We start from the raw sequence: 27,838 nt of genomic DNA on the forward strand, positions 1-27,838 counted from the left end.
TTTTAACTGTAATGTGTAAGAAAGATAAAATGATTCTGGGGTCCACTATCCACAACCTCAGAGGGGTTAGATGAAACGTTTGGGCACAGCTTTTACAAGGCCCAAATTTTGTGCACTGAATACACAAATCTCAATTATATTAAACCTGGTTTGGATGTGTTAGCAGCCTCACTGTTCATTAAAGCTACACTATGAACTGTTCTGGTGTTAGCATCACTGGATTTACATTTAGCAGACACTTTCATTATCCAAAGGAAGTTAGCAGGAGGAGATCTTGGCTAAGGACCCCCACTGGAGGTAGGGGTTGGGATTTGAACCTCAGTCTCCCACATGGAAGGCAGTGATCTTACCACTAGGCGGTGATCTTACCACTACACTAACCAGAAGCTTCCTGTAGAAAGGAAAAAGAGAAGCTTGTGCTCAAACCACTGACCCTGAGGTTGGTTCAGGTCTATGTGGAGCACTGCCAGTGACTACTTTTCTCACTGGTACATTCAACTTTGTTCTTGCAACATTCTGAGAGTAATACTGAAATATTCACCATTCAGGTCTATTACAACACAATTTGGGAGAAGCCAGAGAATTTGGCTGAGAAAAAACATCAAAGTCCTAAAAATGACTTCCTTCTAAATTTGAATAAGGGTGTAGTGCACCTTCCTGAATGTCTTTATTTTGACCCAATCCATGATCTCTTTACTAAAGCTTCATGCCTAATCCTAACCAAGATGTACTTTTGCAACAACCTAACTGGAACCTGATGGTAACGTCATGGTTATATGATAAAGTCTGATATAGCTATTTTTAGAGATGCTTTCATGGTTTGTTTAAGTGTGTAGGGACAAACAAACCATATGGTCATTTACTGCAGGTTGGAGGACTTGTTGGAATGTTGGCACCATATCCAGCACTCTTAGTACAGACCCGGCTGGAGCCCACTGGTTGTTTTCCAAACAGGCTCTGTGAAATCATCATCCTAAAAAGGCCAGGATCCCCACAGTCCCTTCCCCTCATCTCCTTCAACTCACAAGAGAGAAAAGCCGTTGTATGAATTTCACACTGATTTATACAGAGCACTCAGTGAGTGTGTATGTATCCCACAGGATTTTTAAATGATCAGCATAACTCAATGGCAGTGAGAGGAAGACTGATTATCAGGCTAACAGGGACTGAGTCTGGCATCTGGCATTTAGAGGGCTTCCAGAGCGAGAGACAGAGAGGCTGTGTGTGTGTGTGTGTGTGTGTGTGTGTGTGTGTGTGTGTGTGTGTGTGTGTGTGTGTGTGTGTGTGTGTGTGTGTGTGTGTGCGCGCGCGCATGAGAAAGAGAGAGTCCAAGCCACTTGAATTGTGTGCTAGAGAGATGATCCACCATTAAGATTAGTGGGAGTGGTGTCTCCTGCAGGCTTTTAGAGCCACTTAGAGACAGACACAGCAGAAGTGCCACTGGTATGTGTTTCCCTGAGGAGCGTCTGAGGACTGGCACACTTTCATCAGAGGCTCTTCACTCTCTCTTGGTCTAGTTTTCTTAAATTCAGACTTGTTTTGCTGACCACCACTGAGACCATTTTGATCAAATCAGGTTGTACAAGGTTTAAAATATAAGTATTATTATTTCTCTATTTAGAAAATAGACAGTTAATCATTTCTAAACTACAATAGACACTATACTATTCCATATACTGTGCATGATGTGAACAAGCTTCATGGCGACGTCAGAGAGATTAAAGTACAGTCATGGCTAAAGTTTTGGCATTAACACCAATTTCAACATATGATCAACTTTGAGCACTGATAAGGCAAGAATAGATCAGCTTTTAAATTATTTCATTTATTTGCCAGTAAATTTCACCAAGGCTGCAGACCCAGACAAGGTGTCACAACGCTGAGGTCATGTGCAGACCAACTGGCAGTAGTATTTCTGGACATCTTTAATCGTTCCCTGCAGCCTGTTGTGGTCTCTACCCCCCTTAAATCACCCATCATTGTTCCAGTCTCCAAGAAGTCTGCTGTTCACTGCTTCAATGACTACCACCCAGTGCTTCAAGCAGCCGCTACCTGGACAGCCACTAGCTTGCCAACAGGGGGAACCATTCTACAGATGATGCAGTCTCCGTAGAGACTAGAAGAAGTCGATGAACAGCATCCTAACATATGTGTTAGGATGCTGTTCATCGACTACTTCTCTGCCTTCAATACAATAATTCCCCATAAAGCGGTTTCCAAACTTCACTGCTGAGCCCCACCCTCTTCACACTCTTAACACTCGGCCGCACCACCATTCACACCTCCAATAAAATTGTGAAGTTTACTGATGACACCACTGACGTGAACTCTGGTGCAATGATGAGACTCACTACAGAGGGGAGTTCCTTCACCTCATCCAGTTGTGTTCAGACAACAATCTAGTTTTGAACACCACTATGACAACAGAGGCCATAGTGGACAACCCAGAGGACAATACACACTCTGCTCCATATAATGGAGAAGGTAGTGGAGCGGGTTGAGAACATCAAGTTCCTGGGAATCAATCAAATCTAACCTCACCTGAGCTCTGGACACCTCTAACCTGGTGAAGAAGGCTCATCAAAGTCATCTCAGAATGCTCAAGCAAGCTGGTCTCCCGTCTCAGCTGTTGGTGAACTTCTATAGAAGCACAATAGAAAGCATACTCTGACTCAATGTGTGATATACCAGCTGCACAGCCCAAAACAGGAAGGCCCTGGGCAGCCAAACTGATTGTGGAAGGTCCACCAAATCTGGACTTGGTGTATGCTGGCCAACTTCAAAAGAAAGCCAGCAACATTGCCACAGACCCCACCCACCCTGGCCATGGACTGTTTGCTCCCCTGCCATCCGGGAGAAGATTCTATGCCATTAAAGCTTGAACTAGCAGGCTGAGGAATCACCTTTTCTCCAGAGCTGTTGCCCCCATCACCCCACTCCCACCCCCAGCTAATTTAGAGTTTGAGAACATTTCAGACGTTCAATATTCAGAACATTTTGCGACACTGTGAATTTGCACGATGTTGCACAAATCACCATTATGTGTGTTTTTATACAGACTGTGCTCTTATACCTGTGTTTTTATTTCTCCTGTTTTTTATACTACCACGTTTTTAATGTATATATATTTATCCTAAAACTGAAAGTGCCTCATACATTTTGTTGTACAGTGTACATGACAATAAAGGTTATCTTCTTTGGCACTACATTGGTTTGCTGTTTAACACTTTCCAGGATCATTTCTAAGGAGGGCAAACACTAAAAGATAAGGGTTTTGGCCCCCTGCACTATTTATTGTGCACAGTATCTGCATTGGCACACGTCAGTGGATACAACGATTAAAAGCACAGTTGAGCTCTCGCCGCAGGAGTACATGGATAAAAAGAACATAATGAGCAGCAACTGTCCTCCAGCAAAGATATTTCTACTATCATTACATAAAAGTCCCTCCCCAGCCCCAGTCCTCTACAACAACCCCCGGCTGAAAACTCAGAGGAAACCCAACATTGTTACAGTATACTCAAGACTGAAGCTCAAAGATGGACTGATTCTGCTGACCTAAACCTGGGTTCGAACTAGAAGTGTTATAGTATTTTGGCTTGTTTGTTACTGAGTTAGCTTGATGAATATTGCCACATTAGCTGCACAAGTCAATGTCAAATTGTTGTGGAATTTAGTTTATTTTTAAGTGACACTACAAATTTCCTGTAAAAAAAAATTTTTTTTAGTCCCGAGATATGATGTGAATATCATGTGGGTAATTAAGCTGCTTAAATCTGTCATTTTTGACATAGCGCATTTAAGATATGGTGTTAAACAGTGGACACTACCAGGTTTGTTGTTGTTGTGTTAGTTTGTGTATCAAACTGGTCGTTTTAAGATAACCACCAGCACTTGCTTGGGTCTGGGATTGTCTTGCATTGTGCGAGCTCTAAAGGATGGTACTGCTTGAAATGATACAAAAACATTAGTGTTATTATGTGTTTGAACACCTCCCATCTTTTGAGCTTTAGGCTCTGCCCTTGAGGATATTATGTTGAGTAACACTGTTCAAGTTTCTGGTAACATTTTCTGTCCTCATTTTCACCTGCTAATGATGTACTGGTGTGCATGGCTGCATTAATAACACATGTTCTGCTCCTAACTGATACAACGATCTGTGCCAAGCATGTCAACAATGTGGCTTTCAGTCACATGATTGGTTCACGCAGCAATATTCTCATTGTCACTGGCTTTTCTGTGTTGTCTTTCCAAACATAGATGAAATTGAGTTTTTTTTTTTAAGTTATCGACCATGTCATTAAGTTCCATCGAGGAAAAGCTATTTCACGATAAATATCTCATCTTTCTCAGCTGAAAGCCTGTGCTCCTCAGCTATGTGGTGTTTTCCAAACACATTTTCAACCTCAGCCTGCACCTGGAGAGAGTTCCTCTTAGGTGGAAAAAGTTGTGTCTGGTTCCCGTGAATAAGACGCCACGTCCCAGAGTCCTCAATGACTACAGACCGGTGGCTCTGAAGTCACGCATTATGAAGGCTTTCGAGAGGCTAATCCTGGAGTCCCTCCGACCTCTGGTCAAACCCTTACTTGACCCCCCCCCAGTTTGCTTATCAACCCCATATAGGAGTGGATGAAGCCATCATACACCTGCTCCATCGCACCTACACACACCTGGACAAGCCTAGGGGCTTAGTAAGGATAATGTTTTTTGATTTCTCCAGTGCATTCAACACCATGCCTGCACTGCTGGGAGAGAAATTAAAAAACATGCAGGTTAACACTCCCCTGATTTCCTGGATCCTGGACTACCTCACTAACCGCCCACAGTACGTCTGCCTGCAGAACTGTGTGTCTGACACTGTGATCTGTAGCAAAGGTGCTCCACAGGGGACAGTTCTTTCTCCATTCCTCTTCACCCTGTACACCTCAGACTTCAGGTACAACTTAGAGTCCTGTCATCTTCAGAAGGTCTCTGATGACTCTGCAGTTGTAGGATGTATTAAGGGTGGAGATGTCACAGAGTACCGTGGTGTGGTGGACAGTTTTGTTGACCGGTGTGGACTCAACCATCTGCAACTCAACATCAACAAAACAAAGGAGCTGGTGATGGACTTCAGGAAATCTGGGAGTCCTGTCATCCCTCTATCTATACAGGGGGAGGAGGTTGAGGTCGTGTCTGAGTACAAATACCTGGTAGTGTACTTGTACAACAAACTGGACTGGACTAAAAACTCATCAGCATTGTACAGAAAGGCTCAGAGCCGGCTGTGCTTTCTGAGGAAACTCAGGTCCTTTAATGTCTGCAGCACCATGCTGCGGATGTTTTATGAGTCTGTGGTGGCCAGTGTCATCTTTTATGCTGTGGTCTGCTGGGGCAGCAACATGAAGGTGGCAGACACTAAAAGACTAAACAAACTGATTAGGAGGGCTGGCTCTGTTCTGGGGGTGGAGCTGGACCCTCTACATGTTGTGGCTGAGAGGAGGATGCTGTCTAAACTCTTCCTGGACAATCCCTCCCACCCACTGCACAGTTTGTTGGCTGGACAAAGCAGCACATTCAGCCAAAGACTTATTAACATTAAATGCTCCACAGAGCGCCACAGGACTTTCTTTCTACCTTTGGCCAACAATCTGTACAATTCCTCCCCCCTCTGTAAGGGGTGGGGGAAATTATAGTTGTGTCATATACCTGCTGTCAATCCACATAGGGTATATATTGACCCAATTTCATTTGTCTATTTTACATATTCTGTATTTAAATTGAGTTTTTCTGTATTGATGTTATTAGTTATGTGTATATATGTTGGTGTTGGATCTTTCCTGGTTGTGGTTCCTTTTTTTCTGTCTGGGTTGAGAACAATGGTAATGAGGCAAAACAATAATGAAGTTTTTTAAATCTTGAATTGAATCTTGAATCTTGAATCTAGTAGCATGTACTGTCTGTTTACAACATGCCCAACCAAGAATATTAGAGAACTGGAGGCCATTGACAATGAGGAATGGGCTATGATTTCTTAGGAATTATGCCAGAAGCTGTCAAACGGTGACTGGCTATGCTTAAAAAACATTTTACCTTACTATTCAGATTTAAAGAAAGTGAGTGTGCTCAGATGTGGTACGTGTCCCTATTTGTAGTGCAGTGAACAGAAAATAGTAACATTGTTGACATTTATGAGTCATTTCAATGGCTGATGTTACTCTAAAGGCTTATCTGATACACTGCACTAATTATGGTCAATAAGAACCGTATGAGTGGGCAGACATTAGAAACACACTGTAAGAAAGTTGTGTCTGAAAGGGGCATGATTTATGATCCCAGTAGAGGGCCATGTCCATACTAGGCCACACACACAGACAGAATGACAGGTTGTCCTGCTGTGAAGTTACTGAGTCGGTGCAGTGCAGCGCAGCGTACAACAGTTCTCCTAATTGAGTTTACACACCATGGGAAGGAGTGTCAGGACAGCCTTCACCCTGTGGCTCATTCATGCTGGATCACTGGCTCATTTCAGAGGAGCCAATACTGGGATAATAATACAAAGAGGGCAACCCCCATCCCCAAAAACTGTACTGCAGGAGGCAGCTGTTACATAGTCTGGGACAGATTGTGTGTTAGAGCTAATAGTAAATTCCTGTGCAACAAGTCAGAAATCAAAGTTTGTTCACATCTTGAAGGTCAGAACATATGATTTGTTCAGCTCCAGTGACTGACCGCATATCCTTAAGCAGAAGCATTTTGAAGGTCAGGTCCAATACATATGCATCAGACCACTGTTGTGAGGACCTGTGCTCATTTTAAATCAGGCTTATTTAAGGTATGCACCTTAAATAAGCCTGATTTAAAATGAGTTAATTAGGTCACTTTATCTGCTCATTCTGTGCTGGTTCCCTCCATATTTGAATAATGCTATAACACTATTCTATACAACGCTATTCTACCCTGATTTCTGTTAACTAATTACCAGTGGTTAGAAATTAGAGGACTCCGTTTACATCGTATCTCCATATTAGTAGGCACGATTCAACAAACTGAAAGTCTCACATCACATGGCAACTGATTTAAATTAAGTATCCTCTGAGACACAAGCTGGTTCAAATTTATCTTTGCTTACAATGTTCCAATGCCATAGTTAGCCTATATACAGCTGTATAGAGGCTGTATATCAGTGACAGATTCATGAGCTGCTAAGTCAACTTACAATGACCTGTTTCAATCTATCTACGCATGTCTCTATTTTTAATGGATGTGGCTGTGTAACTTTGTCTGTAACTTTTTGAAATGCTAGTTAACATAACCTGCATGTTGTTGGACTGTGAGAGAAAACCGGGGTACGCAGAGGAAGCCCATGCAAGTACAACACACAGAAATGTCCCCACCAGCAAATCTGGATTTAAATCAGGGTGATGCAGCAGCCTCTCTTCCACCATGCTGCCCTCCTGTGGCGTGTTAATCTTGACAGACAGTTGTTTAAATAAAACAAGTTCCTGTTATTTATGTGCATCAAACTATTTGCTGTTATCTATGATAACATTGCAACTTACATTTAGTCATTTAGCAGACGCTTTTATCCTAAGCAACTTACAAGTAGGGTACAAGGGTAGGCAGGGAAAGCATGAGGAGGTCTTGCCTAAGGACGCCTACTGGAGGTAGGCCACGGCTGGGATTTGAACTTGAATGTTACCACTACACTAACCAGCTGTTAATTTATTTTTTGCTGAGCCAACGTGATATCTATTTTTTTCCAGTAAACTACTGCTCTCAGTAATATCTGACGCCAGAGACGCTGAATTGATTGGATGATATAATGCTTCAGTAGTAAAGTGAAATACCAGCAAGGAGTTATCTCTGAGATATAATCAAGGTTCTCATTTTTGTCTTAGAAACTGTAATTTTTATACATGAAAAAACTCGAGGTGTGGATCTGGAAAGACACTGAAACGGATCATGGGGAACAGAAAGATACTACTTATTGCATTGAGGTACAGTATTTATGGTATTTTTAATTATGTCTTACATGATTTAGTACAGGCACAGTCCTGTGTATACAGTCTTTTCATAATTATTTATGTGCTTTTTTAAAAAAGATTTTAATAAAAAATCTTTTCTACAAAGCTGAAAGCTGTGGTAACAGAGTATTTTCACCCACCTACAATGTTTTACACTCATACTAAATGTCAATGCTGATTCCCACAAATGCTTCCTACAATAAAAATCCAGCCATTTAACAGGAACAGTTTCTCAGTTAAGACTCAATACTACAATCGGTGCGCTGCTTAACCAGGCTGATATATATAGTGTTCCACTCTTGCATGCCTGCGTCTGAAAGCAGCTTACCGAGTGACAAAGTCAATCTTAATGAGAGCAGTTTATGTCCATGAATGGGCTCTTGTTAACGGGTGATGATCTCAGGATGTAACCAAAGCCCAGCACTGTTACAGCAACAAATAGCCCATACTATGTTCTGAGTTCTTAGTTGTACATGCAGATTGAGGAACTAGCTGTTGGCATAGCACCATGTTGAAATTAGCATCCGTAGACTGTGGGATATAAAATGTAATAATGAAATGCAGTAAAATAAATAAATAAATAAAGCATCAAAATTGAAACAGAAAAGACAACTGCTACTGGAGCATGATGTGCTCATCAATGAGTAGAACAAGCATACTGATAGTTTTCCTATTTGAATTATTTGAAAAATGTTTTTACATGACATGTAACATGTACATGACATGAATTCATCTACTGTGGATTGTTAATGTACCAAATTTCATGACTAGCAATTATCACTGGGCCCAATTAGTGAGAGGAACAACTACTGTAAGACATGGACCTCCCCAGGCCAGCATCCTGATAGACAAGTTGAAAAGGATTTGTTTATCGGTCTGTCTCTCTGTTTGGTTTGTGCTCTTTTTACTAAAGCTTATTCTCATATAAACTTTAACAATATCAAAATAAAAATATCTGCAGAATCAGGTTCACATGCTCTCCAGAGTTGTCTTTTCACATGTTGCACAAAGATCATATGAGTGAGATGCATCCATACTATGTTACTTCTTCATAGTGTTTTGTTTACATCACCTCAAGGCAGAAGCAGTCACACAACAGAAACAGCGTCAAAATACCAATGACAATGGCTTACTCTGGTCAAACATGGGCTCGGTCAGACATTACATGGACTTTGTAATAGGGAGCTGCCAAGGTGAAGCCCATGTGATGTCCAAAATGCGTCACACATTTGTGTTCTCTTATAAAGCTCATATAGGGGATTTCTATGATTATTATATCATGTACATTAGATACAACTTGGTCCACTTGCAATGACAACAGCTCGAAAAATGTCTGACTGAGCACAAGGAAAGAAATAAAGGAGGAGAAATAATCAAATTGATTGTCAGACAAACGAAACATATTATTTAAATAGGTGCCACAATCATGAAACTGCTTGCTATTTATTCCTGTTTCAGGTTTCTCCTACCTTGGCTTCAAACCTCTTAAGTAAGGCTGTGTTGTATCCAGAATGCACCTGGATAGGGTCTACATGTATGTTATATCCCATTAGACCATCCTGGCCAGGGTACGATTGGAGCAAAGTCCTTTGTATGATGCACCATCCAAACATGTGGAAAAAGGTTTTGGCTGTTCAGCATATAGCATACAGTTTCAGTCTCTCCTCAGAGCTGTGGTGACACACTTAAAGTCTCTCACAGAAGACAAGAAGAGGTTTAAAACAATACATCATATGCCCCAATGTTGTGTGACGTAGGTGTGCTTGTTTTTTCACGTCACTACTAAGTCCTGTGATCTCTGGATTTGAAAGTGTTTAGAGCTTGAACATTGTTAGTCCCAGCTCATCCCTTATTACATATGTTTGAGTCACATAACACTCCAGATACAAGGCAGTACATGGGGACCAAGTCTTTAACATTTACTCACTGAAATTCTGAATTAACTCAATTTCCTAAATCCTGATTTAGGAAATCTATTTTTCAAATGGTCTGAGTCAAAAAACAATTTGATTCTGTCCTTGAAAAGTTTAGTCAGTTTTTTAAGGATGACAATTTCTTCTTAAAATGTGACATAAAATGATGTTGTCAACATTTTACGTTTGTCTTTATAGTTATTATTTATAACTCAATGTACTCAATATCATCATCACACTCGTTTTGTCCTCCAGGGTGCTAAAAACACAAATACTATTGACTAACTGTGCTCAGTAAAGCAAATGAGAGGATTTCATTCCTGCTGCCACCTTTGTTTTGGTGAAGAGGAAATTGGGGAAATGGACTGAAATCACACATTTCCATGACTGAACAAGATTAATTTTGACTCCAACTACCAAGAAAGGTCTATGAAAGTTAAGGAAATACTGTCAGACTTTGGATGAGTGTTGCGTAATTTCAGAAATGGTCATTAAGATAAGATAAGATAAGATATTCTTTATTGATCCCACATTGGGGAAATTCAATTGCTACAGCAGGTCAGTGCAAAAAGAACAACAGCAATGTGCAAAAAGAATGAGAGGGTGTGCAAAAATACAAAAGTAATAAACATTTTACGAGAATCTACAACTATATACACTATTACGAGTTAACATATATAATATGTTATATGTAATAAAAAATAAATAAAATAAAGTAAAAACAATACAGTCAGATGGGCTATGGACCGGTTTTGTACATGTATATTTAAACTGTGGCATTGTACAGTCTAACAGCTGTGGGAATGAATGACCTGCGGAACCGCTCCTTCCTACATGGAGGGTGTAACAGTCTGCAACTGAAGGAGCTGCTCAGTGCCTCCACTGTCCGATGTAGTGGGTGAGAGGTGTTGTCCATGATGGATGTTAGCTTGGCCAACATCCTCCTTTCACTCACTTCCTCCACAGATATATATATTATACCACCGTGACACAAATTTATACATGAGAAGGACAAGCTGGGGCTACAAAGGTTTTACATATCTTGTGTCTCTTTTTTGTTTCTGAGTGTGTGATGTTGCGATGCTAGTATGTGTTTAAAAGGATATTACCAAAAATGTTACTATGAGGTCTTGTTTTATTATGTCTACGTGATATGTTACACTAAATGTAACATTACTCAGCATAAAAGATGCTTGAAGATGTAAGAAGGCTAGAGAAGACCAGAAATAGATCACAGGAGAGAGCGGGTGCTGGAGAATTGCAGGATTAATCAAGGCTAAGCTGGCCCTCTCCCCCTCATTGTGATCCACTTTAAGCTATCACCAAACCTTCTGGAACATCTTATCAAACTGACAATGCAGGTCCCAAGGCTGTGTAGTTTAACTGAATACAGAGAGGTCTAATGGAGCTCCACACTCCTGTGGGACTGAGAGTCATAGCAATGAAATGAATGAAAGCACTGAGTCGTTCAACTGCCCTGAAGCCATTGAGATACCACAACTGAGGGATTTTTTTTTTCCAATTCAGTAGTTGTTTACACATACTGATACCATACAGATGAATCTGGAGTTGTGGGGGTGTGGTGTGTTGAGCACATTATTTATAACAACCTGTACTTTGTCTGATGCATCTTCACCAACAGTGGTGATAGTTGGATTTTATAAGTCATTTTTGTTGTGTTGGCAGTGTTGATCACTGCTTTTCCTCTATCTATAGTATAATTACTTTGTTGATTGTTGATGCATTTCATTATGTGCGCGTAAGGATGTAAACAAAAGCCAAGAATATGTATTATATTTTATAATTTTTTAATATATTAGATATTCCAATGTTACTACATTTACCTTTGTCACATTTACTGCTACTGTAAAAATCCATATTATGGCAAGAAACACTCACGTTCATTATTACTTCAATGTTTCTCAGTCAATCCAAAAACAGTCCTTTGGTTTCATGAGCCCAAATTTGAGATTTTTGGTTCTGACTGCTGTGTCTTTGTTAGATCTAGAGGGGGTAAATGGACCGTTACTGAATGTAGTGGTGTGATGGTGACACTTTGCTGGTGACATTGTTGATGACTTCAATTCAAAGTTAAGGGCATAGCTATCACAGGATTTGGCTGCGACATGCCAGCATTTGTAACTGGTAGGACCATCACTTGTTTTCCAAAAGGACAGTGACAATGACCTTGTAAGGTTTTCCGGGTTACTGGACCTAATGAGGAGATGGACGCAACAGAAGCTGGTTAAAGAAAGTTTATTATAGCTGACAGAGGCTGAGTGCTTCAACTAGTAGACGGGGCCCACGGATATAGTGTTATTGGAGAAGAATGACTGTGGAGAAACCCCGCAAACAAGACAAAACACTTGGTGTTTGTAACATATACAGCTTCAAACATTGAATGAGACGCAGGTTTAGGGCACAGACAGTCAGAATCAGTCCATCTTTGAGCCAGTCGGTGCTTCACACACACACAAGCACACACACATGGTTTGTCCACTTTGTTTGGTTGAGGATCACACCATTGGGTCCCTGAGACTTCAAAGTGCTCAATTTTCAGGGTGCTCTTCAGGGTGCTGTGTGTCTACATCACTTTATTATTATGAACCCACTATCAACCACTGATGTGGCTCAGTGGTAGGTTCATGATGTAGTGTAATATCAGTCCATACCAAGGAGTATAAACTGAAATCACATGTGTGATCACATGTATATCAAGTATGCCTCAGTGAGCTCAAGGTATCAAAAGAATAACATTTCCTCTTTACGCAATTGATGCACCATCACAGTACTGATGGATGGCTAGTATGAGAGACTCTCCACTGTCCACTTGCTAAAATGAGATGTGGGGTCCCATGATGAGCAGGTTTAATGGTGTGTCACCCATAGTGGTTATAAAGAGGTCGGAGGAGGTTAGGCCTTTATGAGGGAGGGCTGTTCTCCTCATAGACAACAAACACAGCTCAGGGTAAAGAGAGTGGTGTCCTTAGCAGAGGGGAGAATGATGTTTTTCAAAACTAGTCAGATGGGAAAAAAGGGAGAATGAAGACGGAATAGAGCCAGCTGATCCCATAACCAAGCTGACAGCTTGAAGTGAATGGCCACACTGTCCGCGTGTATGAATGAGCTTTTCAGCCTGCTGTCCTATCTGCAAATACACACACATGCACACATACTGTACAGTATGAAGCATGCATGCATGCAGTAACTGTGAGGGGTGAAGAGGTTGTGTGGCATTTGGAAACATACTCCTGGAGTGTGTTTGGATCTTTCACTCCTGAAAAGTTTTACCTGAACCACTTGAGCTGGAGATGGAACATGTCCGTGTAAATGTGTGTGTGTTTCATTTCAGAGATAATTTTCAAGATTAATTATTCATTGGTGTCAGGCCATTTATATCGTACTGTAGACTTGCTAGACTGCAGATTGCCAAAATAATAGACTATTTCATTTGTATATTATAGTTAAGTATAGTTTATTATTCAATACCAACTTTTTCCACGCGTTTTGTAAGTTTCATGAAGTTCTTGTTTTTTGGGGTTTTTTTTACTAGAGACAACCCAATAGTATATAGTAAGTGTGACTTTAAAACTTTAGCACTCTAGCATGTACATGAAAAGAAAAAGAAAGAGTTCAACAAACTTTAATGAAGTCTGCATATGAATTACAATCAAATTTTTGTATTCTCATTGCATTCTCATTGGTAGACGGGTCTTTTGTTAGTTGCATTATTAGTTAATTATTAGTTAGCAGAACTAGTTAGAAGGTGCTGTAGCACAGCAAATTTAAACTTAAAACAAACAAATGTACAATTAAAGTTCCTATAACTTTACAGCTTAGTCATTTCAAATCAGAATCTGCTTTAATGGTTAATGTACATCGCACACACAGGTAAAATGTATTCTAGTGACTCTCAATCTACATCCTGTGTACACAGTGACAAGATCAATGACAATACAAAATGTTACAAGATTTTTATATGGCTGTATGTCCATTAGAGAATGTATTTTGATTGGGAATTTAGAAACTATAATTTAATTGCAGGTATATAATTCTATATACTATAATGATATAAGAGTAAGATTAACATGAAAAACTAAGCTTAAATATCTTCACTGCTAATTCAAGAAAATACTACTAACTAGGCTACTTATCATCACATACAAACATTTTTTGGGATTGGGGAAGCTATTGCAACCTACAAAGTGTTTCACAATGAAAGACACTAAACTACAGCAAAGCTATCCTAGAGGGAAATAAAGTACCTTAAACTACATGTGTACATGTGATATACAATTCTAATAAAATATAATACAAAATATTTGCATCCCAACAAAAAATGCAACACAGTGTATTAAAAACAGCAACAACTAAAAAACATTATTGTTTACAACTCTTTACTGTGAAATATAGCATATGGAGCAAGATGCTGTCTTTGTTTTAATCTATTGGTTACTTGGACATGCAAACAAAATAGGCAACATGATAATGCTTCAAATAAAGCCACATCTTTGTATTCACTGCTTCTCTACATTCATATCTGCATATCATAAATCACAATGTGATAGAGGCATGCTGGCTTGTTTATGTGACATACTGTAGGGACTGACTTATGTTTCTAAAGTCGAACACTGACACACAAACAAAAGACTAATAATACATTTTTAATGTAATGTGAATTGTCAACTGTAACAGAACCTGTTACTAGCTATATATATGTATGTATATGGAATATTTCTGACATCAACATAAATACAGTATGTTTACAATTTCATGATAATACTTTGTAAGAACAATTTCTCAAAGATAATTAAGTTGACTGTTTTTATTAATGTTGTGCCTGATTAGACATGTTCTGACTGTGTAACCCATATCTCCCTCATTCTCCTGCTACAACTGACTCACATGCAAAAGCAGGACAAATTTCACATTTGTTTATCATTGTCATTGCTACATGGTGCCTTACAACCTCCTAAAATGCAAAGCATAAATCCTGCTACAAAAATATTTGCATGCCAACAAAAAATGCAACTCAACTGAGTTGATTGCAAAAAGTACCCACATGTTCACAGGCTGTACATAATCCAAAAACATTTCCCACTATTGATGGGAAAAAGTGGAGAAATGTCAGCTTCCAGGAACTAGTCTAGATGAGGGTACTGACCGGGATTAGTTAGCCAGGAAACTAATTTGAACCCATTCAAAGGTATTCTACTTATTTAATCGTTGTCTGATCAGCCCATAAACCTTTGTCCTAAAATCCCTCATTTCAAATTTAATTTCTGTTCTTTTTGGCAAATCCCGGCCTGGCCTTCCTATTCTTCTTGCTAATGAGTGGTTTGGATTTTCTGGTGCCGCCTCTGTCCTTCTATTTCGTGAAGTCTTCAGTAGATTGTGACACCTTCACTCCTGCCCTCTGGAGGTTGTTGCTGATGTCACTAACAGTTGTTTTAGGTTCTTTCTAGCTGTCACAGTGTATCTGTCGTCAACTGCTGTTGTCTTCCTTAGTCTACCATTCAACATCTGTTACTTAGTACAGCACTGATTCTTCGTCAGGACATTCCAAATGGTTGTACTGGCTATGGCCATTGTTTATGCAATGGTTCTGATTGATTTTCCATCTTCTCTCAGCTTCACAATTGCTTGTTTTTCACCAGTAGACAGCTCTCTAGTTTTCATGTTGATTACACATCTTAACTATAAATGCAGTCTAAACAGGCAAAACCCAAATCTGAAACGGAGAGTAGACATTCAGTGCTATTTATTGTTTGACTCAGTGTAATAGGACAGCAAAACACATCTATCAGTCACATGTTCCAATACTTTTGCTCACATGAAATATGGGTGAGTTCAAACAAAAGGTGCTGTCTTCTAAGATTTGTATTGGATCCAGATGTAAACACCTGGAAGTAAAAGCTGAAGTGTTGATCTTTTGTCTCATATTCATCTTTTGATGTCGAACCTAAATGTTTCAGTCTACAGCATAAACAAAGGAATTGGTCTCATTGTTTCTTTTATGAAACTGCCATTTGTTATAACTTAAAGTGACTCTTGTGAAACTTGCCTTTGCCCTTGTCAGATAGTACACCATACTTAGTGCACTGTCTCACTATAGGAAGTCACATAGGATGCTCTGGCATGGAATTCACCTCAAGACAAGACGAGACTGCAATGTCACAACTGCCATTGTTATGTCTTTACTTACAAACAGAAACACATCTCACTCCCATCTGCAATCTATAATAAGAACTGTATGTGTGAAATACTTAGAGTTTCGCCTCTGTCAGCTGCTGTGTTGAGGAATGCATGCTCGCTTGCGCAAGAGAAAAAACTATATATAAATAAACTACTGCCTTATTAATCTCATCAGTCTCATTTAAGAAGTTTGTTACAGACATTTTTCTATCGAAACATAAAAAATTATAACAAACTTTTTTTCACAGGTGAACTGATAATCCAGCTGAAGAAACCATAAGACAAAACAATCCCAAGTCTGTAGTTTCAGTAGTACTGCAATAAAACTACCTAAATCACGATACAGAGATGGATGTGGTTTAACTACCTTGAAGCTACTGCAAAATGTAGTTGAAATGCGAGTTTAATTACATCTAGTTCCCTACTAAACAATACTGCAAATATAAACAAGTGTACTAAATGTCCCAAGAAAGCTTCCATAATGGTCTGAAAACACATGACACAACAGTTTTAGTGCTGCTCACTCAGAAACACAGTCCATTAAATTATGAACTTCAAAAACAGTTCCTCACACCATTAAAAGAAAAAATGTTCAGAAACTGGGACAAATAGCATGAACACACAAACTACAGTATGCCATTAAAAACCTTTGTGATGCTGTGCCAGGCCAAAGGTCATGTTTGATTATCTAAGTCAATCTAATGACCTTTAGGCTGAGCCTTGCCTCATTGTTTTAAGCATGGGCTGCATTATCAAGGCCAGTCAGTACTGAGGTACCCTCAGCGGTACTGCACAACTGTTTTTAAGGTCACAGTTATTAGTACCACCTATTCTTCCTCCCTATGACACAAATAGACCATAACTATTAAAGCTATACACCATAACTATACACTGTTTAAATACTATTATAAATTAAAGTCAGTTCAGCCTCGATGAGTGAATAGTTTAGTAAATAAATATATATGCTATACAGTGTATTAAAAACAGCAACAACTAAATAATATTATTAAGAAATTGTTTACAACTCTTTACTGTGAAATACAGCATTCGGAGCAAGATGCTGTCTTTGTTTTAATCTATTGGATACTTGGACATGCAAACAAAATAGGCAACATGATAATGCTTCAAATAAACCCACATCTTTGTATTAAGCATTCAGTTTCTCTACATTCATATCTGCATATCATAAATCACAACGTGATAGAGGCATGCTGGCTTGTTTATGTGACATACTGTAGGGACTGACTTATGTTTCTTAAGTCGAACACTAACACACAAACAAAAGACTAATAATACATTTTTAATGTAATGTGAATTGTCAACTGTAACAGAACCTGTTTACAGTGCATAGTAAGTGTCCTGACACATTTTAGAGCTTACATTATATATGGAATATTTCTGACATCAACATAAATACAGTATGTTTACAATTGATATATATTCATGATAATACTTTGTAAAAACAATTTCTCAAAGATAATTAAGTTGACTGTTTGTATTAATGTTGTGCCTGATTAGACATGTTCAGACTGTGTAACCCATATCTCCCTCATACTCCTGCTACCACTGACTCACATGCAAAGGCAGGACAAATTTCACATTTGTTTATCATTGTCATGGTCATTGCTACTCCTGCTACCCCTGAGTAGAGGTCAATCTGAATAACTAACTTGTATAATGATAGCCTTGAATATGGTTGAGATGATGCTGGAAAAAAGTGATTCAAAACATCACATATCAATAAAATCTAGAGATAATTCAATCCCCTCAATTATTTTTAACACAAACTTTGTTGTAATGTGGAATGACCAGATGTAATTGAGAAGTACTGGTGTATAATCCATATTCAAACATCTGAGAGTAGAAACATATTATAGTATGTGTTGTACAATTGGCCATTTTACATATGAACTTTATCAACGCATATGTTAGATATGTCATTTTCTGCTTGTTTTTAAACTTCAAAACTTTTATTGACAAATGTATTGCCATTTACGTGGTTTAAATTTGCATTGCTGCCAAATCTTTAGGCCATTACTATACTATGTAAAATGGCTTGGGATGATTTGTGCTGTGATTTAGCATTGTATGAATAAACTGAATTGAGTTAAAGGAAAATGTGGTTCATCAGTTCAGTTTTGATGCTGGGGGTCAGCGTGGGCACTATGCTGTGATGAACTGTTCTAGCAGCTGTTGGTCATAGCCAGCATTAAAATTCTCAGCAATTTTCTTAAATTCTATGGTTGTATAATATTATAGGATTAAAATTACACTCATATCTTTATCAGGTATAGTGTCACACACTGCCCTGCAGCCTTGTGCACTTTCAACTTACAAAGACAGTGGGATCAATATACAAATAAAGCTACAAGCAAACACTGTGCACTGCTTCCGATTCTTACTTGAACACATTTTGCATCTCACTGATGTAAACCTTTATCTGTAACCCTAATTACAGCCAACTGCTACTAGTTGTACCTTTAGGAGACATAAACTCAAAGCAGCAGAAGAGAGAGCAGTCAGGAGATGTTCCAGGTTAACAAGTTGCCTAATGGCAAACGTAAAGAACAAAATGAAACTTAATAAAGCCACACACGAAGAGGCTCTTGTTCCTGGCCAGGAAGGAAGAAGAGGAAAGGGGGAGGAAGGAGGTGGTGAACAGAGCTTAAATAATAATAAGCCCCAGAACTCCAATTCACCAAAAAGATGTGAAAAGATAACTGCAGCTGTAATGAATCCACTAGTGAATAATAAACACAAACCAAGCTGTGAATAAATAATGACAACGCTGATAAGAACAGCAGGTCAGGCCCACTCAGTAGGCCACATGGTCAAAATTACATTATTTCAGATGAATAGCTTAATCGTTCCTCGTCAGGGTTCAGGTTTCCTTTGAACAGAGCTGCCTCTCAGAGTGTGGATCAGGGCTTGGATGACTGACACTGAAAGCCTGTTCGAGGTCATTGCTTGTGAGGATCTAGTCAAATTTGTCAGAATTATATTGAAAAGCATAGTCCCTGGTATCTGCCACTTAATTTTTCCACACTGGTGGGGAATGAAGCATCCCTAACAACAACATAGAAAAAAAATTTGGGGGGCTCATGAGACGCACTCCAAATTGCTGAGGAGGCCCCACTCATGCAGTGCCGTGAACCTGTCCCTGATGTGCACCCTTGATAAGAGCCACCTCAACATGGGATCACAGTTCATTTTCTTCTCATTAGCAGCTATGGAAGATTTTCTTAAGATAACCTGGGTGTACTCTACACTTCAGCAATTTGTCTTAGTTAAACAGAATCCTCAGTCTTTTTCTCTTGGAAGAGGAAATCTTTTTTCACCATCACTGCATTCACAGTAGCCTGTGAATTGGAAGGCAATGAGCTATAATGGATTTTAGACACCTCTCCGAGGTGGAAGGGGCAATTGCCATTGGTAAGGTCTCTGTAGACAAATTGGTCCCAAGGGCGGAGACAGAATAAGTTCATATAATGAAGCAGACTATTGAGAGAAAACCAGGAAAACTGCAGCCCTCTCCTTGAGACATACCTCGCAGTGGAGCTCAGTGGCAGGTATCTGGTGACTGGGCATCATGTAGACCTACTGCAAAATATCACAGTTTGGTGCAAGGGAAGCCGGGTGGCAAGATGTGTGTTGGTAAAGTAAGTTTGTAGTTGTAAATAGTTGCAAACGGAAGAAATTCAACATTAAAAAAGCCTTTTTGTACATGTGTAGAAGAACTTTTCTGATTGTGATACACTTTATTAATCCTGAAAGGAAAATTGTTGTCTGTTGACAGTCTCTAACTTTCAAGGTGTTCAGATTTCAATGTCTTGTCTGACTACAAGTGTCATGAGATTGTTACTAGTACTACTTCGGCTGGGCGATACAAAAGAAAAGCATCATAAACCTATGATACTTGAACAGCTGCTTGGTCTAGTAGGGGTCCTTAGGCAAGACCTACTTATGCATAACCTGCCTTTGCCTTGTACTTTGTATCGCACTTGTAAGTCACTTTGGATAAATAACTAAACTGCTTAATCAACAGTTGCCTCACAAAATGAGGTGTATTAGGGAATGTTTGTGTACAGATACACAGCACTCAAAATTTATGTGATGCTGACACTGAAGTTACAAATGTTGGCCCTACAAACTTCAGTATTTCCAAAGCACAGGCACTGCAGCAACCTAGCTTCATATTTAGGAGGGTCGGTGGATATAAAATTACACACATAAAATGCATGCGATGATATTACCAGTTCAGTGAACACTGTATCTGGATAATGATGAAGCAAAACAAGTCTGATCTGATATCTGAAAGTATAGATATACTGTACAGGCTTGCCTGGAGTTATCTGAGCTGAGCAAGTCTGCTCTCTGGTCGCAGGAGTGGCCAGGATCATGGATGCATTAAAAGAACTCAGGATAAGTTCTTTGAGAGAGGAAGAATTGAAAGTTTGTCATTTGAATCCAGTACTATTACAAACAAACAACAAAAATGCAGAAGTCAATCTTTCGTTTAAATTTGTAAGTGGGTTTTAAGAAGAAATAAGTGAGGCCCATTGACTAATAGAGCGCCCATAGTCAAGCAACAAAACAAATTCCTTCTGTACTGCTGTGTAACTGGTTATGTAAGGTTCTGATGAGGCACTGTGGCAGCTTAATTTATTACATTTTCCAAGTAACCAGCCCAAAACAGACACAAAGTAGTGGATTGAGATGCCTTTCAATGAAAGACACACACTCTAGACATGTGTCCTGTCACCAGCTCGTGTGCCATTTTCCTTCTGCTCTGCTGCTTTCAGCAATTCCTCCACCTCTGTCATCATTTCTACACACAATGGCAATAGCTATGTGCATTCCTCGAAGTCATTCCTCATAGCTTGTTGGCATCACAGACAATGTTGTTTTCAGAGGAGGCTGAAAAGGAAAAGCATAGTGATTTCGTCCGGTTGTTGTTTGTGAGTATGTGTTGTGGAAGGTTGGGGCGTTGGAGGAGGAAGTTGGTGCTGGTGAGGAAATCAAGGTGGTTGCTGGTGGGTGGGGGGCTGCAGGGTGGGTGAGACGGGAAAAGGCAGAGCAGACATTGTAGTTGGGATGTGTTTAAACAGCTGTTGGGACACAGCACAGTTGGGAGGATGACAGGAAGAACCTGGAACCAGGAAAGCCAGTCCAACAGGAAATAGACAAATTGACAAGGTGAGAGTGGCACTCCTCCACCTCTTCCTCTTTCTTCTACCGTTTCCTCTCCAAGTCTCCCATCTCTCATTTCTCTGCTCGCCTCCTATTCTCTGGTGTAAAACCAATAAATAAATTCTTTTGCTGCATTTCCCCTCCTTTTTCAGTTAAAAAAAGAAGTGCTGTAAAACACCAGTGACAAAAAGAGGGGGCATGTAAGGTCAAACCCAGGAAAAGAGAACAGAAAGAGAAAAAGAATCAACTGAGGTCGATGGAAGCTAAGCTGTAAATCTTGTAGCACATCTCAAAAAATGCCTGAACAATAAAAGGCAATGAAGCGTGATTCTGGTCCCACATCTGCTCGTGATAATCCGTGTAGTTAGCCAAGTGTGTACCCTACCCCTCCACCTCCACCAATCCCTTTCTCATTTACACCCGGTCCCTTTTGTCAACTGCATCCAAATTATTCCTTCACTTCTCAATTTACTGCACAAAGTAACGCCCATAAATTCAAATTTTAACGTAGCACATATAAAAGTATGGAAGTACTCCTGCCAGCTGCCCGGCCCAGTGCCACATACTTTCAAATTAAGTCCAAGTTTGTCCAAGTCTGTTCACAAATTACAGCCAATTGTCAACAGATTTGCATTACATTACATTGATGGCTTCATTGTATCATTAGTCAGATGTTGTAGGATAGATGATATTTAAACAAATACATGCATGCATCAGACTGCTGCAAGTGAGATGATTATCTGTCTCTAGACTGTTGTCCAACAGAACAAAGAGTTTCTTCTGCTGCTCCAGGGCGAAGCTGCATTTGACTTTAGGGCTGACCATGCTGTCTGTAAACAGCTGCTTATAGAAAATCACTCAAGAGCTCAACTTGGTTGGCATTTGTTTTCTAACAAACTACAGAACATTGACTCTGTTCTAAAGGTCAATACACCTGTCTCTTTGGCTTTCCTGCACACTCACCAAAAACACAACACTTTGCACAAAAGAGTCGTGGCACACCATTTTCAACAGTATTTTCATTTACCTTTATTTTGCTGTTGACTGACATCAAAGTGTGCCCTCTAGGGGTGCGTAAAACACAATTTAACTATATTTTACAGCTCACGAGACGGTACCATCTAGAGAGCTGCACAAACAGTGACAAAAAATATCCATCATCAAATTCCAAACTAAACCTTCTACGTAAGTATAGAGTAAGCATAAATGAAAACTTGTCCTAACAAGTAAACTGAATTTTGTGTCTTAAAACGAACGATGGAACCTTGGTATTGTAATGACTAGTGCACGGACATCCCCCTTTGAAATGTATTGAAACAGTGAGGCCAGCGCCTTTATTTTTGCTTTAGACAAAACATTTGGGTTTAACATCAAAAGATGAATTTGAGAAAAAAGCTGTAGCAATATTTCAGCTTTCAAGTGTTTACATCTGGATCTGATAAAAAAACTTGGAAGATAGCAGCTTTTATTGGAACCCATCCATTTTTTTATGTGAGCAAAAGTACCTGTGACAGACCTGTGTCCACTCAGCTCTACTGAACTTTCAGCTCATTGTTTAATGGAATATCATTTTCGACTTGAGTTGAAATAAGATTTGCGATTTCCTTGGCTGATTCCGATATTCCAATTTTTGCCAATTCCAATTTTACCTCTTTCCTTTCTCTCAGTCTCGTTAAAGCAAATCCCAGAATTTTGTCACAGAATGTTTTCATGGCTGTTCCTCCATGGCTTCTTTTGTCCTTGATGTTATAAATATGCAACAGAGTATGTGAGAAGGACAGACCAGCTTGTTTAAAAAAGGAGGGAACGTTGCCCTACGTCCTGTTCCAATTTCGCTCTGGTCCTACACACACCACGAGCCAGAAGCATGGCTAAGACTGACCCAGAACGATAGCTTTGAGCTGGAGAGCAAAGTGAACATAAACATGTACAGTATGTAAACGTGATCTGCGCAGGATCCGATATCACAGACTGATGCGAGGGTCATAGCCAATTAGGCCTCAAACTGGCACATTCCAATCGCCAGGCAACCAATTGGTGCATCTGTAATAATAGTGTACTCCACCTGTCCTTCACATTGCAATTCAGTGAACACTGGCACTGCCAATGCCAGTAATCACGAAAACTGCAAAGACTTTTGTTTGGACCGTGCCTGGTTTCTGAAAAATAGTGCCAAGCATTATTCTGCCATAATACTGCCAAATGTACGTTGCATGTTCTTGTTTTGGTACAAAGATCCCCAAAAAAATGGGTGATGCAAGTCCACTGGGTAAAATCAGCATATTGTAATAAAATATGCATCTTTAAACATTTTTATTAACAAGTTATCTGCTAATATTGCGGGATGGGGTGGCTTTGTTTTGATATGCTGGGAGTAAATGTCATGGAAGTTTTGCCCACAGCTGTGTGGTCACTCTCTACATTGACTAAACGTATCCTTAATAGAAGCCAACATTCGCTTCAATGGACTGCATCAGTCCATTCAACAACTCTCTCTCAGTAGTAGTGTTCACGCTGCCATGAGAACTTGCAGATCAGAGTGCGTCAGTGGTCTTTATTCATAATCAAAATTAGATAAAAAGCAGATGGTGCAAGTCATCTATAGTCATAGTCAGAGGGACTGTTGACACAGTCAGCAAGGGGACAAATTCATTTGAATATGTGCTGATGCAGTCATCAGGCAGAAGTGATCCTGCGTGAATTTTCTGGCATCATGTTGGCTCTGTCAGTGGAGTTTGCATGAAAGCTTGGCCTATTCATCAACTTATTCAAGATTCACAGAGTAATGCACCCTGCAGCGTAGCCTCAGATAAGACAGTCCAACACCTAAAGTCTCCCATTAACACAGATCTCTGCACTTTCATTATAATTCAGCAGAAGGAAAAAGCCAGTATTGTTTGACTTGCTGAATGCTGTGAGAGAATTAGCTTTGTAAACTTCCCTCAACGGAGAATAACGATGATCCAAAGGGGACGCACCAAGTGCTGACAGCTGAGTGCTGAGTTCCACAGAGCAACCAAGTTGAGGCCAGTCCCAGTACACCTGGTCCAGTGCTGGCACAAAACACCTCACAGCTCTGTCAGTGCTGTGTCGGCATCCATCTGTGTTAGTGTGTAAACCTTGAAAAATTGGAAAGTCCGAACGAAATGATATCTACTTGACAGATACTCAAAGTCAAAAGTCAATTGTATGCCACACTTGTGTCTAGGTGCCATGTCACTGTCGACTTCATGCAAGCTGCTGCTATTCTCCAGGCTTATAGTGTTTCAAACACTGTGTGCCACAGGCCTCCTACACTCATACACTGATTCTTACTGGCAAATGTGTGCAACGGTAGATGGCCCTGTTGTGTTAGTGACTGTTAGTGGTGATACCTAGTGGTGTGCAGCTAGGGCAGAACTGTTGCTCAGCAGTAGAAACCTGAACCAAATAGTGCCTTTCATATGTTACTACCCATCAATGGTAGTGACTGTTTGTATGTGGCACAGAGCAGTTTTTGCCATATGGTAACAGCCACAAGTCAAAGTGGTGTTCCACTAAAAGTCAGTATATGACACTAAAGCAAGAGCAGCAGTAGACTGGACATGTTTCAGTTTCATCAGAGCACTCTGTGTGCTGTCTGCTGCAGGGTACCAAAGTCAAACATATAGAACTAGTACACATAGTGTCTAGTGTTAGACGTTAACTCGGTTATTTGTGAAATGCAAAACTGTGCTCACAGAAAAATGCTACTAATGTTTTAACTAATCATTGATTAAGGATGGATATGGGCTTTCAAGGGCAAAATCTTGCTGATATTCTGTGTTTAATCCTCTAAATGCATTATACCTAAACCATTAATTCTTCTGCTAAATCAACTCACAAAATCATCAACTGACATTTTAAAAGAAAAAGCACAAATTCCACATGGCCATGTGTTCAGTTCATGAACTGCAACTAGTAGTAAATAGTAAATACTCTAAGGTTGGAAGCCCTAGACCTCTGAAAATGTTCCTGGTTTGCTAAAGAGCTTAGATAGAAAGCTGAGTAACAACAAAACATATGCTGTGTTTTCTGTATCTCCCATGTAAACAGACAAGCTCCAAATAAAGATCTCTTTGCTGAGCTGCCTGTGGAGTCGAACACCAGGTCCACAGAGCCTGTTGTCAGGGATTAGGTGTCTGCTATATTTGCCAGAGAAAATCCTGTGCTTAGTATTGCTTCATACTAGGAGGTGACATTCACCCCAGCTCATATACATGCACAGAGACTCCACCAGGCTGTCCACACTGCCCAGCAGACATTTAAACTCAAACAACAATGTGATCTGCACAGGTCCAATCAAACTGTCAGTGTGTTTTGTTTGGAATATGCTGTGGAACTGCAACTGACCATTGGAAAGGTGTTTTTAATATTTTGCACGGTCGCAGTAAATAGTGTAAAATACAGTGCATCCATCCATCCATCCATCCATCCATGTTCAGTACCTGGAAAGACGGAAGCATGAGAAAGAGGAGAACAGCCCACTGCAGGATAAATGACTCCATCTTGATGTGGATTTTTCCCATGGTCATGGTCTCTCTACGTCTGGGTGTAGTATCTGTGTACAGGAAGTGGACACGGCAAATTAAATACTTGTGCAGCAGCGCAGTGGTTGACCGTGATAGTGACTGACACCACACTAGATCAAGACTATGATATCAAGTGCATTTAGCCATGCTGAAGCAACAAGGTTGGATTAAGGGACTACTGGACAGTGGTGTAAAACTGAGCTTTGGGCCCATGTTGGCACCCCACAAACACACACACACACACACACATACACAACATAAATCTCCCCATCTGTGCTCTGCGTATGTATTACATGGTAATTACTGTGTAGTAGCGGGATTAAGCACAAATGTAAAAAGCACGTAAGCATGCAGACTGTGAGAACAACAGTTTAATGTCGTCTGTGTTGTCAAACGAGAGAAAAGAACCACAGTGATGTCTTCTTGATGTCATCCGGCTAAAATCAGCTTGAGCTTGGAGGCTTCGGTTTATGAATAAGAGTCAGTGTTTGTGGAGTGTAAAGGTCAGCTTCTACCTGCTCCGGGTGTCTAATAAAGGATGCTTTATGAATAACTGTAAGACCCAGCATTTTTGGAACTTGACCCAAACAAGGCCACACTGTAAAAAAATCAGGCTTAAAGTTGACCCAGTGTTGAACCTACAAAATAAAACACTGGATTACACTTATCCAGAACCAGTGGATTACACATTACTGTTGGCTCACGGGATCTTTTTGGGTTCATTTTCTACCTGCAGTTAACTGGGTAAATTGAACCCAGTATTGTGACCTCTCTGGACCCAATGCTGGGTCAGTTTTAACCCAGAATATTTTAGAGTGCAGCATATCGCTCATCAGCATCGATTTACCCCTTCAAACCTCACTATAATAAGGTTTTAACTCATGCACCCTCGACAAGATAAAGGTTATATAATCCAACACGTGTTACTCTACTTCACCTTAAATTTGGATTCTAATTTTTTAATGGCAAGACAATAAACCAGAGTAGTGATGAGCAATTGATCATGCAAGTCCGTTTCTAATAGATGCAATAGTCCCAGCTTCTTTCTGATCTTAGCTTCAGGCTTTCTGGCACTGGAATGTCTTACTGAGAACTTACTGAGCAGTCGTTGAAATCTTTTAATCAATAATGAAAATAGTTGCTAGTTGAGTCCTGCTACCGAAGACAAACTCCCCGCAGACACTTGTCTCTCAACAGCCTCTGCAGAGGGAACAATGAATCTTCACCTGCCTGCAGGAGCAGCGCCACACGACAACAGCTGATCTGTGAATTCTTGTGCGTGTGCGACTGCGTATGCAGAGATTATTGCAAGTTTCCAAGTTTCTAACCGTAAACCTTCCACCCAGCGCCTCTGTTTGTCAGCAGCATCAAGACCAGTTTACCGGTGGGAACGGACGGAAGCAGCCGCAGGTCAGCGGCGGCGCCTGCAGCGGATGATGTGCGGGCTGTTTGAGGAGAAATCAAGCTTACCTTGTGAGGCGAGGAGAGGTGCTGTGCTGCGCTCCCTAGGCGCTTAGAAGAACCGGATCCACCATCAGTTATCCTCCCCCCCAAAATCCTAAAAACATAGTCCCCGGTTCTGACTGAGTCCAGATCCTCCTGTGTCCACTTCCCGAGTTCAGACACAGACACGGGGTGTCTGTGAGGTGTCACAGAGATCACTGGGTGTCTCTGGTGGAGTCTCTCCAGGCTCCGAGCGGCGCTCAGCCTGACTGACGGACTGACTGACTCACAAGTTGGGACCACAGTGAAGTTAGACGCACATGTGCCGCTTCCGCTGCTCGCTTTCAAAATAAAACCTCAGGCTAGGTGTTGCAGTCTGACCTTTATTCTGCTGTAGTGTGCTTTAGTCCTTTCATTTATTCCTGTATTCCTAATATGATGCTTGAATAACTCATACTCTATACTCCAATTCTAACAGAGGATGCTGGTGGTTTTGTCACTTCTCTCACAGTCAAGATAAATGTGGGCATTTAGCAAATGT

General features: G+C 40.2%; 1 protein-coding gene across 1 annotated transcript in view; it reads right to left on the reverse strand.

The window, feature by feature from the left end:
- Window positions 1-27,561, reverse strand: part of adamtsl3 (ADAMTS-like 3) — a 175,798-nt gene extending 148,237 nt beyond the window's left edge. Inside the window, exons 1-2 of the mRNA XM_026378845.2 lie at window positions 27,325-27,561; window positions 25,771-25,883 (exon numbers count right to left, since the gene is read on the reverse strand). Of these exons, the coding sequence (XP_026234630.1) occupies window positions 25,771-25,857 (87 nt within the window). The 5' untranslated portion in view covers window positions 25,858-25,883; window positions 27,325-27,561. The remainder of the gene's footprint in view (window positions 1-25,770; window positions 25,884-27,324) is intronic.
- Between the last annotated feature and the right edge of the window lie 277 nt (window positions 27,562-27,838).

Source organism: Anabas testudineus, chromosome 3, assembly GCF_900324465.2.
Source record: "Anabas testudineus chromosome 3, fAnaTes1.2, whole genome shotgun sequence".
Classification (NCBI taxonomy): Eukaryota; Metazoa; Chordata; class Actinopteri; order Anabantiformes; family Anabantidae; genus Anabas; species Anabas testudineus.